The 14,682-nt window shown below is 35.3% G+C and overlaps 1 protein-coding gene across 1 annotated transcript; it reads right to left on the bottom strand.

Moving 5' to 3' along the window:
• Positions 1-775: 775 nt before the first annotated feature.
• myoz1a (myozenin 1a) lies at positions 776-14,382 on the bottom strand. Its single transcript, NM_205678.1, is given in 6 exon segments — positions 776-1,743; positions 1,844-2,027; positions 4,090-4,354; positions 5,996-6,183; positions 11,733-11,829; positions 14,322-14,382. Coding segments are annotated over 5 exon segments (960 nt in total). The 5' UTR covers positions 11,821-11,829; positions 14,322-14,382; the 3' UTR covers positions 776-1,508.
• Between the last annotated feature and the right edge of the window lie 300 nt (positions 14,383-14,682).

The raw sequence follows: 14,682 nt of genomic DNA, 5'->3' as shown, positions 1-14,682 counted from the left end.
AATTTGGAAATAACTACTTTCTTTTTTTATTTGTATTTTCCATACTCTCCTTTGCTTTTCTGATTTGGGGTTGCACCTCATTGTACCACATTCTTTGGTACTTCCTGTCACCTTTATTTTTAAGAGTAAAGAAAACCTTTCAACATCTGACAAAAATGGTCCTGAAAATATTAGTCATACTTGTTTTGCTCGTGGCTGGAAATGACAGCATTGAAAATGAACAGGAAAGTAATTTCATAGTTGACACATTGGTACTTTGCCCAAACAAAATCACACTGAGAGCTCGTATTTTGGGTTATTTTGGGGTTCTATATTTAATTAAAGAGAATTCATTTTAAGAATTCAACAACCAGAGATATGTGATATCTGGAAAAAAGAGTTGATTATTATACATACTTTAAATATGTATGTAATCTTCAAATATATTATTTAAGCATTTTTAAATGCTGTTTTAAAAAAAAAAAAAACATATTTTCATACTGTTTTATACTGTTCGTTTTTATAGCTCATTTTTATTTCATCTTGTATATTTATTTGCATCAACATTCATTACCAAGAAGAATTCCTTGTGTGTGCAGGTACACTTGGCAAGAAAGCAGATTCAGATTCTGATGAAAGTCCTTATGAAATATTGCACACAACCTGCTGGCTGTAGTTAGTATTCGTGCTATAAAATTCCTGCAAATACACTTACAGTATGACCCACTTTCTCCCTACCAATTTAATTATAGACCCCAAAACACAGTAAATCCACAAAAGACCATGAACAAAAATATACGCAATCGATCATTTATTAAAGAATGGGCATGTAGCAGCTTAGCTTGGAGACAGAGATTAGAGATTTTATTTGATCACCCTACGTTTGATGATGTTCATAAATGTTTATGATGACATGGATATAATGAATATATTTATGTGCATAATTTAACAACAGTAATTTACTATAGCAAGAGCAACTGTTTGATGTGTTCCACAACACAATTATAATAAGTGCAAGATGGCCATGACTATAATTAGTATTTACGCATGTAAATGACACTATAATGAGTGGTAAAGTGTGACGATAGGCTGTTTTAAAGGGAGGTTGCAGATTATGCTCTCAGAACTGTTTACCTGTATCTAAGTGACTGAAAACAGCAGTGTGCCAAGCAGTCCATCAGTGCTATAGTGCTAACTGGACATTGTTGCCTAAGGCACATCAAGCTCATTTGTTCACTTCTAAAGTGCAACACGCTGACAAAATAACAAGAGAACCAAAACATCAGTCTCCACCTGACATGCTAATTTAGGCTGATATGCTTTATGCACAAGATACCTACACAAAAACATAAGAATTTCTTTATTTTAGGCTCACGTACAGGTTTAGATTAAGTGTACAATTCACATTTTATATGTCCTCCTGATGGATCTACAGGATGCTGCATTGTGACTATGTGTGCATATGAGGGTTATAAGGACAGATGCAGGGTAATTAGGACAGGCATATTAGTTTATATAGGATTGTAAGCTCACAGATCGTCAGTCTCCCCATCAAATGGTATAGTTTCCAGCTCCATGTGAATGCTGCCTGGTTCAGCGCTGCCACCCCAGCCAATAGGTGTACGATTAAAGGAGGGTCTTGAGTTGATGTCATGCTGGTAAACCACTGCAGGCTCGGGCTCTTCGGTGGCCACCTCGATGTCTGGCAGCTGGAAGGTCATCAGCTGGGACGCCTTCTCAAATCCACCGAAAGGCATGGCACTCCTGGACAGATTGAGAGATTGGGCAATTCAAGGGGAAAAAAAACAGACTATTGGACTGTGCAATGCAATATGCAGAGGAAAAGGTAGATTGTGAAATGCACCTGTTGAAGCTCTTGTATTTCCGCAGCTCCATGAAAGTGCAGGGTGATGGCATTTGAGCCTTCATTGTGGCTAGAAGGTCTTCGTTGCCCTTCATAGCTCGTTCCCAAGGGGAAATGTATGTTTTCACATATTCAGCACTCTTTTTAGCCTTGTCCAAAGCAGCCTTAGAACTTTGATCACCAGCTGAGAAATATAAACCGATTAAAAAGTAGATAGAGCAGTGAAATTGTCAAACAGTTCTCAAAATATTCAAATTTCATCATTTACTCACTCTTATGTTGTTCCTACAAACAATACAATAAACATCAATACACTGTAAAACCAGCAGTTAACTTAATCAAATGAAATGGGTGTAGTTAACTTAAAATTTACTGAAAGTTAATTCTACTCATTTGAAATTAGTTCTGAACTCAGTGTTGAAGGTAATACGTTAAAACTTAACCTTACTTCAACTTAAATGGAGTAAGTTCACAGTACTCAAATAGATTTTTTTTACTCAAATGGCTTTTAGCAATCGGTTTCCTCAAACGGTTTGAGTTGCCTTAACTTATTGGGTTTTACAGTACTCAGTTGGTTTGAGTTCGCTTCATTTATTGGGTTTTACTGTGCTCAAATTGCTTCGTTTACTCAAAAGGATTAAGTTCACAGTACTCATTTGGATTAGATTTTAGGATTAGTTTGTTGCAATCGGTTTCCTCAAATGGTTTAAGTTACATTAACTTTTTTGGTTTTACAGTGTAGCACTGAAACCAAGTGGTTTTCAATGTATAAAAAAAATGTCTGAGTAAAAAAGGGTTTGACGTTTGAATGGGTAAATAAAATTAGGTATTTCGAGGCAAATGTTTGTATTCATAGTTTTAATTGTATTTTAAAGTAGATTTAATTTTTATATCTTTATCAAAGGTTAATTTTGAGTAATTTTGTCAAGTGTTTTTTATCATTTGTGCATGCTATTTGAAATATTATATAACACGTCATGCTGTTTACTATAGCTTATTTGTTTCCACTCTGAAAAATTTAGTGAGCATAATCTTTTATGTTTACTTTTTTAAGTTTTACTTATTCTTTAGTTTGGGGTGACATAGTGGCTTAGTGCTTAGCACTGTCGCCTCACAGCTGGTTCAAGCCCCGGCTAGGTCAGCTGGCATTTCTGTGTTGCGGTGGGTTTCCACTGGGTGCTCTGGTGTGCCCCACAGTCCAAAGACATGCAATATAGGTGAATTGAATAAGCTAAAAATTGGCCGTAGTGTGAATGCGAGTGTATGGGTATTTCCCAGTGATGTGTTACAGCTGGAAGGGCATCCGCTGTGGCCAGATTAATAAAGGGACTAAGCCGAAGGAAATATTATTTAAAGTCACCATCAAATTAAAACATTTTATTTAATGCTGTAGTAATTATTATAAAGGGCAGCATGGTGGTGTAGTGGGTAGCACAATCACCTCATAGCAAGAAGGTCGCTGGTTTGAGCCCCGGCTGGGTCAGTTGGTGTTTCTGTGTGGAGTTTGCATGTTCTCCCAGACAGAAAATGAATGAATCAATAATTATTATAAAACAATATGGAAGAAAAACTACTGTAGTCAACATTTGAAGTGGATCCTCAACTTTCATCAAAGTTGTCCTAAAACTGTTGAATAACATCCATTATTGTCCTAGGACAATTTTGGAAATCATTTTTGATTCACTTAAAATGATGACTACTGTATTTTCGGTTTCTGTTTTAAGTTGACTAAGTTCATTCATTCATTTATTTTATTTTCAGCTTAGTCCCTTTATTAATCTAGGGTCACCACAGTGTAATGAATCGGCAACTTATCCAGCATATGTTTTACGCAGCAGATGCCCTTCCAGTTGCAAACCATCTTTGGGAAACACCCATACACACTCATTCACACACATACACACACATACACTACGGACAATTTAGCCTACCCAATTCACTTACTGCAAGTCTTTTGACTGTTGGGGAAACCAGAGCACCCGGAGGAAACCCACGTGAACATGGGGAGAACATCCAAACTCCAAACAGAAACGCCAACTGACGCCTGCCCAGGCTCGAACCAGCGACCTTCTTGCTGTGAGGCGACAGCACTACCTACTGTGTCACCGTGTCGCCTGTCTTAGCTTTTCTAGTACAATGATAGGCATATCATATTTTTAATTAACTATGCTTTTTATTACTATAAGTTTCATATATGGGCGATCTGGCTAGTGTAAAAAAAGTCTCTAACTTTTCTCTATACTTACTCAGTGAGATATCTACTGACAGACCATCCTTTCCCCCTACTCCTCCTCCTGACACTCCAACACCTCCGACACCTCCAGGTCCTCCAGCGAGTCCACCAGCCAGCAGCCCACCCCCGGCTCCCTTGCCAAAGCTTCCGGGTTTAGGAGGAGGCACGGGTGCTTGGCCGACCCCACCAGCATGCCCAGCCATCTGTCCACCAATCAGGCGTCCACCAACATCCATCATCTGGCCCCCCAGGCTGGGCACAAACTTCTGGAGGTTATCCTTTACAAAAAGTAACATAATAATTAGTGGAGGTGCTTCCAATTCACCATTCAGATCATGTTTGAAACATTTAGTGTTAGCAATAAGAACTTGATCAGGTAACACTTGGTCAATTAGTTAATGCTAACATTAACAAACTATGAATAATCTTGTAAAGCATTAACTAATCATAGTTCAACACTGCTAATGCATTATCAAAATCTAACATTGTGCTTTTTAACATTAATTAACATTAATTAACTTACAGTCGTGAAAAAATTAGGACATCCTATGAAACCCTGGGTTTTTGTAAGGTTTTTAATATATGGTTGTTTAATCTCAATTTTAAAAAGATTAAGGTAATGTGATTAAACAATTTTAGCTGAAAAAATGTAAATGTAATTTTACAAGAAAAAAGTTAGGACACCCTACCCCGTAATAGCTTGTGTAACCCCATTTGGCTGAAATAACTACAGTGAGACATTTCTTAGCCATCTACCAGTCTCTGACATCGGTCTGAGGACAGAGTAGCACACTTTTCAATGCAGAATTCTGTTTGAGGGGTTTCTTGCATGTGCACCTTGTTTGTTGCAGCAATGCAACCCCAAACCATGACACTTCCATCTTAGTGCTTTACAGTTGATATGAGTTTTTTTTCCTGGAATGTTGTCGTTAAATGCCAAATATGTTGCCTGTTCTGGTGTACAAATGGTTAAATTTTGGACTCATCTGTCCAAAGAACATTACTCCAGAAGCCCTGGTCTTTGTCATTATTCTATCTGGCAAACTTCAGTCTGGCCTTGATGTTTGTCTTAGAAAGCAAAGGTTTTATTCTTGCACACCTCCCATGTAAGTTAAACTTGTGCAGTCTCTTTCTGATTATAGAAGCATTCACTTTCACATCAACAGTAGCCAGAGCCTGCTGTAGGTCCCGTGAAGACATTTTAGGGTTTTTAGAGACCTCTTTTAGCATCTTGCGTGTAAACTTGCTGCGACGACTAAGACAGCTCAGACAGCTCTTTTGCTCTAACCTTGGTGCTCACTTTTACTTCAACAGTCAGGAGCACATCAAAATAAATTTCAGAGGTTTAGAAATGGCAAGCGTCATTCAAAATGCTGAGTAACGATTTACTAATAACGTGCATCTGTTGTGGTACATCTGTCTGTGATTTGAGCCATTTTAAGTGTGAATAAATGTGAGATGTTCTAACCTTTTCCTCAGTTAGAATATGCCGTTTTGTAGAATTAAATCTTTAATTTAAATACGTTTTTATTTGCTTTGTTTTTATATTACCTTAATATTTCAGTATTGTTAAAATTCAGATTAAATAACCATATATTAATTTTTTTTCAAAATATCCAGGCTTTCATGGGGTGTCCTATTTTTTCATTACTGTAAATAACATTAATTAACAATAACAAAGATTAATTAATACCTAAAAAATGTATTACTTATTGTTTGTTCATGTTCGTTAATACATTAACTAACATTACCTAATGGACCATTATTTTAGTATTACCCTTGATCAATATAAAGAGTCTGAATGCAGGTAGAACACTGATACACAGAAGAACTAATTTAAGAGTAATGACAATCTTATGTAAATAATCTTGAATCTGTGAACAAATATGCATAGGACTTTGACTTCTAGCCTGCCTTACCATAGACTCACTACTGAAGAGGTCAGGGTTGTTCTCATAGATAAACTTCTCCACTCGAATTTGCCTCATCTTGAACATCTTGGAGCCTTTGTTCTTATTAAGGGACAGTTCCTCTAGCATGATGTCCTTGGGTGCCCTGATCTTTTTCCCCAAGTCAAACTCTGAGGCCTCTGGCTCTGATTCATACTCTAGAAAATAAAAAAAAGAGTTACACTACATTTCAATGGGCACCATGACACTACAGCATTGAGCTTTTGAATCTCTGTCGCCATATCTGTTTGAAATAAATAACTGCAAGTTGGGTTGTTCTTTGCTCCACTATGTCTGTGAATCTGCAATCTTCACATTACAGCATATCTGGCATTCTACATTGACACAGCTGTGAGAAATACTTCCTACTAGCTGTACGGTTGTCAACATCATCTTTAATCAATCATCCCCTTTCTACAAAGCTGTCCTAAAACCAGTGGTGTAAAGTAACTAATTAAAAATGCTCAAATTACAGTAATTGAGTAGGTTGTCTTAGGAATTGTAATTTACTAAGTAGTTTTAAAAATCTGTACTTTAACTTTCCCTTGAGTACATTTTTAGTGATGTATCTGTACTTTTACTCCACTACTTTCCTTCAATCAGCAGTCACTACTTTTGAAAAATCAGTCCTGGGATTCCTGTTCTATCAAATCACACAGAAGGCAAATCGCATCATAATGAAGACCATGAAAATGAAAACCAGGTTGACGTCAGAACCCAACGTCAGGTCGACGTCAAAGTCCAATGTCCATCCTTAAATCAATTAAATATCAACATCTAATTTAAATCAATTCAATATCAACATCTAATGATGTTTGTGTGATCTTTTCCACTACGACGTCTATCACATGTTGGATTTTAGTTGCCATACCTGATGAATAAATATATTTGACGTCAATATGACGTTGGCTCGACGTTGGGTTTTGGTCACTTTTCAACACAACTTAAAATCAACCAAATATCAACATCATTAGATGTCGTTATTACAAGTCAAAATAATGATGTCCTTAGACGCTGTCTAGACATTGAATTTTGGTCACCTGACATCACAACCTAAATCTAACCTAATATTAATGTCTTATGACGTTGTGTGCCTGCTGGGCAATAACTAAATGCACCTCAGAATGTTACGTTTCCACACACATACACAAATTACATGTAACAGCTTTTTACAGTGTAATACTCACTACTCACTACTCTTGAGTACTTTTGAAAGATCTACTTTTTACTCATACTTTGAGTAATATTTACAACAGGTACTTTTACTCTACTCACACTACATTTTTGGGCAAGCAATGGTACTTTTACTTGAGTATGATTTTTTTAGTACTCTTTCCACCAAGCAAAAACAAAATGAACAACACCTATTCCTGTTGACCAAATGTTGACTATTGCATACTATCTGATTTAAATGTTAATTGCCACATAAAGTAACATGCACTTTTTCCAAGACTGTTCCAAATATATTATTTTGGAGTGATGTCAGTGAAGACATACATTTGGGGTTCTTTATAGAACCGGTTCTTTACAGTGAACAGTTCTTGAAAGAAACATTTGTAAATTAACTAGTTATAGCTACCTATTGAACAATTTAAATATTTTAGTTGTACTGGAGAAAAAAAAACAACTATTTATTTATTGTTCTTTTTAAACAAGCTCTTTTTTTTAAAGGTAATCTGCAGTTTAGGGTTTCTTAGGTTTATCAAGAGGTGATTGTCATTTATGTGTATATGTGTATTCATTTATTTGTGTAGTGTGAGTCTTCAAAATAATAAAATATGATGCTTTTGTAATATTAATATAACATGCTTTCAGCCATTTCTGTCTCTGTGAACTTTCTAGAAAGAGTCAAAAAATCATGTCTGCTGGATACTTTAAATATCTCATTTTTAATTAAACATTCATTTATTTTATTTTCGGCTTAGTCACTTTATTAATAATGGGTCACCACAGCGGAATGAACCGCCAACTTATCCAGAACATATTTTATGCAGCAGATGCCCTTCCAGCTGCCTGCAACCCATCACTGGGAAACACCCATACACTCTCTTTCCCACACATACACTACAGCAAATTTAGCACACCCAATTCACCTATAGCGCATGTCTTTGGACTTGTGGGGGAAACCCACACCAACACGGGGAGAACATGCAAACACCACACAGAAACGCCAACTGACCCAGCCAAGGCTCAAACTAGCGACCTTCTTGCTGTGAAGCAAGCGCCGCACCTGCCATTAATTAAACAATAATTTTTTGTTTTGACCATTATGCAACATTAACATGTCAACTAGCATGCTAGTAGACGGTCAGATTTATCTGTTCTGCTAACTGTTTATTTTGATGGTCCTTCAGACATATACTGACTATAAGGTTAAAAATCCAAAAACATAACTTATTCTACTAACCCTACTAACAGTCTACCAATACTACTCTAATGAGAGAGTTACTTATAGACAACAGAATGTCTAAAATTGATCAAAATAAAGTGTAGTCAAAACATGCTTGTCTATGTAGCTATGTAGTCTTTGTAGCACTTTACAAAAATGCTGCAATAAATTAATTTACATTTGGAAATAAAATTCATGTTAGCAATAATATGTAATAAATGCATCATAATATTATTGTAGTTCTCTAAAACATTAACTGTGCAAGATATCATTATCATAGGAAACTCTCTATATCTGTTTTTCGCATTGTAATCATAACACTATTATTCATCTTACCACCCACTCTACTTTGGAAATCTTCATGACGGTGTTAGTATAAACAATTCGTTTCTTTGGAACTTAGCAAGCATATTTCTACATAAAATAAGTGGCTATTCCCTCCAAAGGAAAAACATTTCAACAATTAAATTAGTAAGAATCTGTTTGTAACTTAAAATAAAGATTCTGAAAGATGCTTTTGTAGCTTGCCATAGAAGAACAAATTTTTTCCCCTCAAAGATAATTTTACTGACCAGTTCTTCAAAGAAACATTTTAATAATATTATTAGCCTTTTGATCCATTACACAGTGTCTTTTGTTCAATGGAAATGTTAAAAAAGTGCCAATTCTTCAGTGCCAATCAATTTCAATCCAGAACCTTTATTTTTAAGAGTATAGCCTAAACTAAATTATCCACTCTTCTGTAACAGTTTTTTTTATTCATAATAACATCTATTTCACATTATTCACAAAGCATAAAAAAGAACATATCACTCAGGCTTAATTTCCTCAGGAGCCCCTTATGTAATGTTCCTTCAGTGGAGTACGTGTACCATGATTATAATGATGAGGTGCACCGGTAATAATCAGAGACACAGCTGACATTTCATCTATGCAGACTACAAGATACATGTTGCCACTGACATATTACTCCTCATTAAAACATATTAAATCCAGCTGCATGAAACCTTACTGACAGGCTCTGAAATGAGGATGATGTTCCCAATAAACAGTTTCAGAATGACCTGACTGACACAGACGATTGAGCGGGTTGTGTTATAGCATGATAGCTATGATTTAATCTCTTTAATGACATCTTCCAAAGAAGATGCCTTTTCACCTGCCAGAAAGACTAAACAAACACTCTTTAATCATGAAGCAAAAAAGATGTAAAGTATAAAAACTGTTATTAAGTTCCAGACCCCAGTATCACTGATAGAAATGGTCCAAACATGTTATTCTTGAAATAAAGCTTTTTAAAACACAACATGAGAAGTCTGAAATCTGATTTAAGGCAACGTATGTTTGAACTTCACATCTATAAAAATATTTGTCCTTTATATTTGTCTATAATTTTTATATATACCCTATATCAAAAAAAGTTGGCACAGTATGGAAAACACAAATAAAAATGAAAGTAGTGATTTCCAAATTTACCTTGACTTGTATTTCATTGCAGATAATATGAACACAAAATAATTCATGTTTTGTCTGGTCAACTTCATTTCATTTGAAAATATATATCCTTTTGTGTCATTCAGACATTGGGACAGGAGGAATTTATGGCTAGTATTCAGGCAAATTGGTTAAATAAAGATGTGATTTGACACAGGTGATGTCAACAGGTGATTGTAATTATTATTTGGTACCAACCAGCATCCAAAAAAGATGGGCAGAGGATTGTCAGTTTGCCAACAAATACGTGTGAAAATTTTAAAAATGTTCCTCAGAGAAAAATTGGAATTTATTTGGATATTTTACCTTCAACAGTGCATAACATAATTAAATAATCCAAGGAATCTGGAGGTATTTCAGTTGTACTTCTGTGATGGCATCATTAATGCTGAAAAGTACATAGAGATTTTGCAGCAGATTATGTTTTCTTTTTATCCAGGGGTCCCCATGGATATTTCAACAAGACCACATACTGTACGCAGTACTGGCTGCAGAGGATCAGGGATACAGGTACTTGATTGGTCTGTCTGCTGTCCCGACCTGTCTCAAATAGAGAATGTGTGGTGCATTTTGAAGAGGAAAATGCGACAACGAATACCCTGTAATGTTGCCCACTTTAAGACTTATTTCAGGTATAATTTTGTCCCATTCTCCCCAATGAGCCAAAATTACACCTGAAACACTTCATCACCAGGTTTCGAATGTTTATTTAAAAAAAAAAAAATTTTTTTTTAAAAAAATAAATAAAATAAAAATATTGAGGAACACATTAATTTGCCTTTTCCATCCTGTGTCAACTTTTTCTGACTTGTGGTTGTATAGTATTATGTCAGGTCTCCCAATGGGTTTATTTATTTATTTTTTTTAAATTCAGTAATGGTTTTGTGCAATATATATGTGATTTTTTAAAAGAGCAAAATCAATTTGAAATACATTATATTCCTTTTAGTTATCTTTATAGTGATTTTTGATCGATTTAATTAATCTTATCTGCTGAACAATTCAGCAACAGTTGTGAACTTTTGATATGTGGTGAGAGTTTCAAATGCATATCAACAAAACACACAGATGTAGACCAAACAGGCAAAGAAAATGAGTAGCTTAACTAAGCAAAACAAAAACACCCATAACTACACAAGACTGAATGACACAATGGCTTAGGACAAGACTAACCAGGAAATTTATATAGTCAAAGTACAAAATAAATATTTATATAAAAATAGTTTGTTATGTATTTTTATGAATATACTTTAGTAAATATTAAAATGAATAAAATTAAAAAAAATATTTCACTATTACTATTCAATTGCATAAGCCTTGCTGCAGTTTAAAAGGCTTCTTTCATAAACATGGAAAAAAAACCTTTATCAAAGACATTTCCTGTCATTATTCACTAGTTTATAATAACCATAAATTGCATCAGGGCATATCCCACACTAAAAATTTAATTAATCAAACTGTCCTAATTAACTCCACTCAATTAAACAACACAAGGATGACAAAAATCCCCGCTGTAGACTGAGGTGGCTAATCAAATAGAAGTAGGCGGGGTTTATTTACTGTATTACGTTACATCATTTACCAGCGCGATGGGTCAGTGAGGTAAGTTTGAATTACATATATAACGACTAATTTACCACATAAAATACCAACAATAACACACAGTAATGCTATACGTTTCCACTTTCTTCCCATCTGTACTGTAGTCTATGTGACGATGAAGGAACTGTTTGTAATTTAGTTTCCAGCGACAATTATAGGCTACCTACAATACAATATCGGCAATAAATCAAATTGTTCCCCTGTTTGTTGCTTGTGTCTTACCATCTTGGGCGATGTGTGACAGGTCAGTGATGATCTTGGAGGGCTTTTTCCGCTTGTTGGGTGGTGCTGGTGTTCCTGACAGAGGCATGATTCCAGACTGGGGAAACAGAGGTGAGAGTGGATTTGATCAAATAAATAAATTTGATTAGTATTGCTTTTATAACATTTTTTAGTAGATTAGAATACAGTTTGACTGATAAACAGCTGCTGAATAAGCAAAAACTTTAGGTGAGATGCAAGTCCTTGAGGACTTGTAGAGAAGGGCAGACACCAATGACCTCACATTCCTCAGATTCCAAGGATAAGCAAAGTCTTAACATACACTCATAACCCATCACAGTGTTTGGTTGGTTAGGGTAATGTTTACAGACAGTTTCCAGACAGAATTGAAGAAAGGTTGGTTTAAAAATATTCCAATCTTTATTTCAGTGTTTGGTCAATTATATTTATGCCGTACTTAAAAAATGTTGTATTATGGAACATTCTTATTGTCTGATAAACTATCAATGATATCCACAAAATGTAGCTATAGTACTCCTGGCAGACTTAGCATTTCTACAATTCGATATTAAATAATTTCAGATAATTCTACACAGACAACGACCACGTTTACGAGGACATCAGTAATCGAATTATTTGCCTTAATCTGATTAAGACAATAATATGATTAAGGTGTTTACATGAGTTGATTTTTGAATGTTCCATTCATGATCCCGTTTTACATGTTATAGCACATAGATCGATAAACGTCATTGTTACCACGCTATCTACGTTTCCTCCAGAGTTTCATGAAATTTCAGGGTGTTTCATTTTTAATTTGTCAAATTTAACTGCAGTTTGGCACTTTCACTTTCATTCAGGAACATTTCAATTATGCCCCCCTGTGACAAATAAAAATACTTCAATAATTCCATTTCTGTTTAGTTTGATTATGACCCTAAACATATTAAATTAATCAAACACTTCTGTATACATGGTAGACTCTTATTCAGAGTATTTTCTTAATCGTATTAAAATTGTTTTATTTGTGTCCATGTAAACGTCCTCATTGAGCAAACAAATCAATATATTAAACTATAAAATAAAAATAACAGGTTTTCGTCTCTAAAGTATGTTTTATAATGCATAGAAAGATCTCTTTCATACACACTCTTAAAAACAAGGGCTCCAAACAAGGGTTTTCAGAATAATGCATAGAAAAACTATTTTTGTTGCCCAAACAAACTTTTAGAGAACTCTTTTAAAAAAAGTTATGTTTGTAAGTCTGAAGAATATTTTGCAAATCTACAGAACCTTGCGAACCTTATAAAAAATATTTTGTGGAAGTGATTACGGAAAGGCTTTTCAGATGTTAAAAGTTCTTAATGGAAACATCAGTGATATTAAGAACCTTTATTTATTAAATGTACAATTGTATCAATAAAATAGTTATATAGCTAAAAGCTACATAACTTTTCTCTCTAGTGTGGTTTCACTATTAGTAGAGACACACACAGATGCATATGTAATTCACACAAGCTCAGTCAATCTCTCACTGTCTCTCTCTATATTTTAATAACTGCATTAATAACGGTTATTAATTGCTCAAGTCTACATTAATAGCTAAGCATGACATTATGAAATTAGCAACAGAGGCTTGGGATGAGACAGATGAAAAATTAGCCCTACACACAAGAATATTTAAAAAAAAAAAAAAAAACAAGTGAAAGGTCTTATATAGTTAAGCATCTGGACAATGTCTTAAGATATGGTGTAAGCATAACTGACTCCGGTCTGCTGAATTTGAAGAAAATAATACACACACAAAGTGTTTACATTATTCTAATTCAATGATATGTTCTCAAGTATTCAACACATACATTTTAAACTAATTACGCAAACAAATCAGATTAAAATCTGCATTTGAAGGTCCAAATCATGGTACAGCAGAAGATTTTATTTATTTTTTCCACCAACTTTCCTGCACATATATGCCTGCATATAGATTATTCTGCTAGTATAAGACTCTGTTAATGGCAAACATTGCAACGACTTGACTGTAACTCAATACAGTATGGCTATTTTTAAAGCAAGACCTTTTAGTGACGAGTCGTGGTGTCTGTTTTATTGTCAGATACTCAGGATTGGTCACAAACATACAAGCATAAACACATTCACTGTGGTTTAATGCTTTGAAGAAATCGGAAATCTCCCTCAAACTGATATGACACCACAGATTGATGATGTTGTGGTGTGACGAAGGGGGTGCAATGGCCCACCCTGTAAAATAATCACAAGCTGGGGTCCACCAGTCTTAAGTTCCCCCAGCTGGACAGTACAGGCTCTGCATTCCACATAAAATCATATACCAGGCAGGGTGGGAGTGTTTAGCATATTCCCACATTCTAGAAGCAAAAAGCCACCTCAGGTATCATTCAACCTTGATTTCTCCAATCAGTGCAAACGGTATCGTCTGGGCTTACAAAACTATTAGGGTATCTGAAGTTATTGCTGGTCGTGTTTTCATTGCCTTCATGCAGCTGTTAGTTGAACGGTGTCAGTGTGTGCGGTTAGTGAAGTGACAGAAAAAATATAGCATAATCCACTTACCAAGAACTGGTCTCAAAGGTACAGTGAAAATAGGAAAAGGCGTGTGGCTGAGAAGTTTACCAATTCCAGGGTACCTTTGACCTGTGGCTGGATCAAGAACCTAAGGCGTGCAAAATCCAGTTGGGACTTGGATGGCAGATCTTCACGGGGGGAGGGAGAGTCCGGGTAAGAAGGGGGAGTGAGGGGTAAAGGGGGACCCATTTGGTCTGCACAGCACTTTGCTGATGGGAATATCAAGAGACTAATATCTTTCTTGCAGATGCTTCATTGGCTAAATATAGAGAGAAGGAGAGAGAGCGGCTGATTGCACATAGTTATCAAATAACTTCACGGGGCAAAAGGGTTGCGGTAGATTTGCACT

Source organism: Danio rerio, chromosome 13 (genome assembly GCF_049306965.1).
Source record: "Danio rerio strain Tuebingen ecotype United States chromosome 13, GRCz12tu, whole genome shotgun sequence".
NCBI lineage: Eukaryota > Metazoa > Chordata > Actinopteri > Cypriniformes > Danionidae > Danio > Danio rerio.
This window is presented reverse-complemented; position numbering and strand designations above follow the sequence as displayed.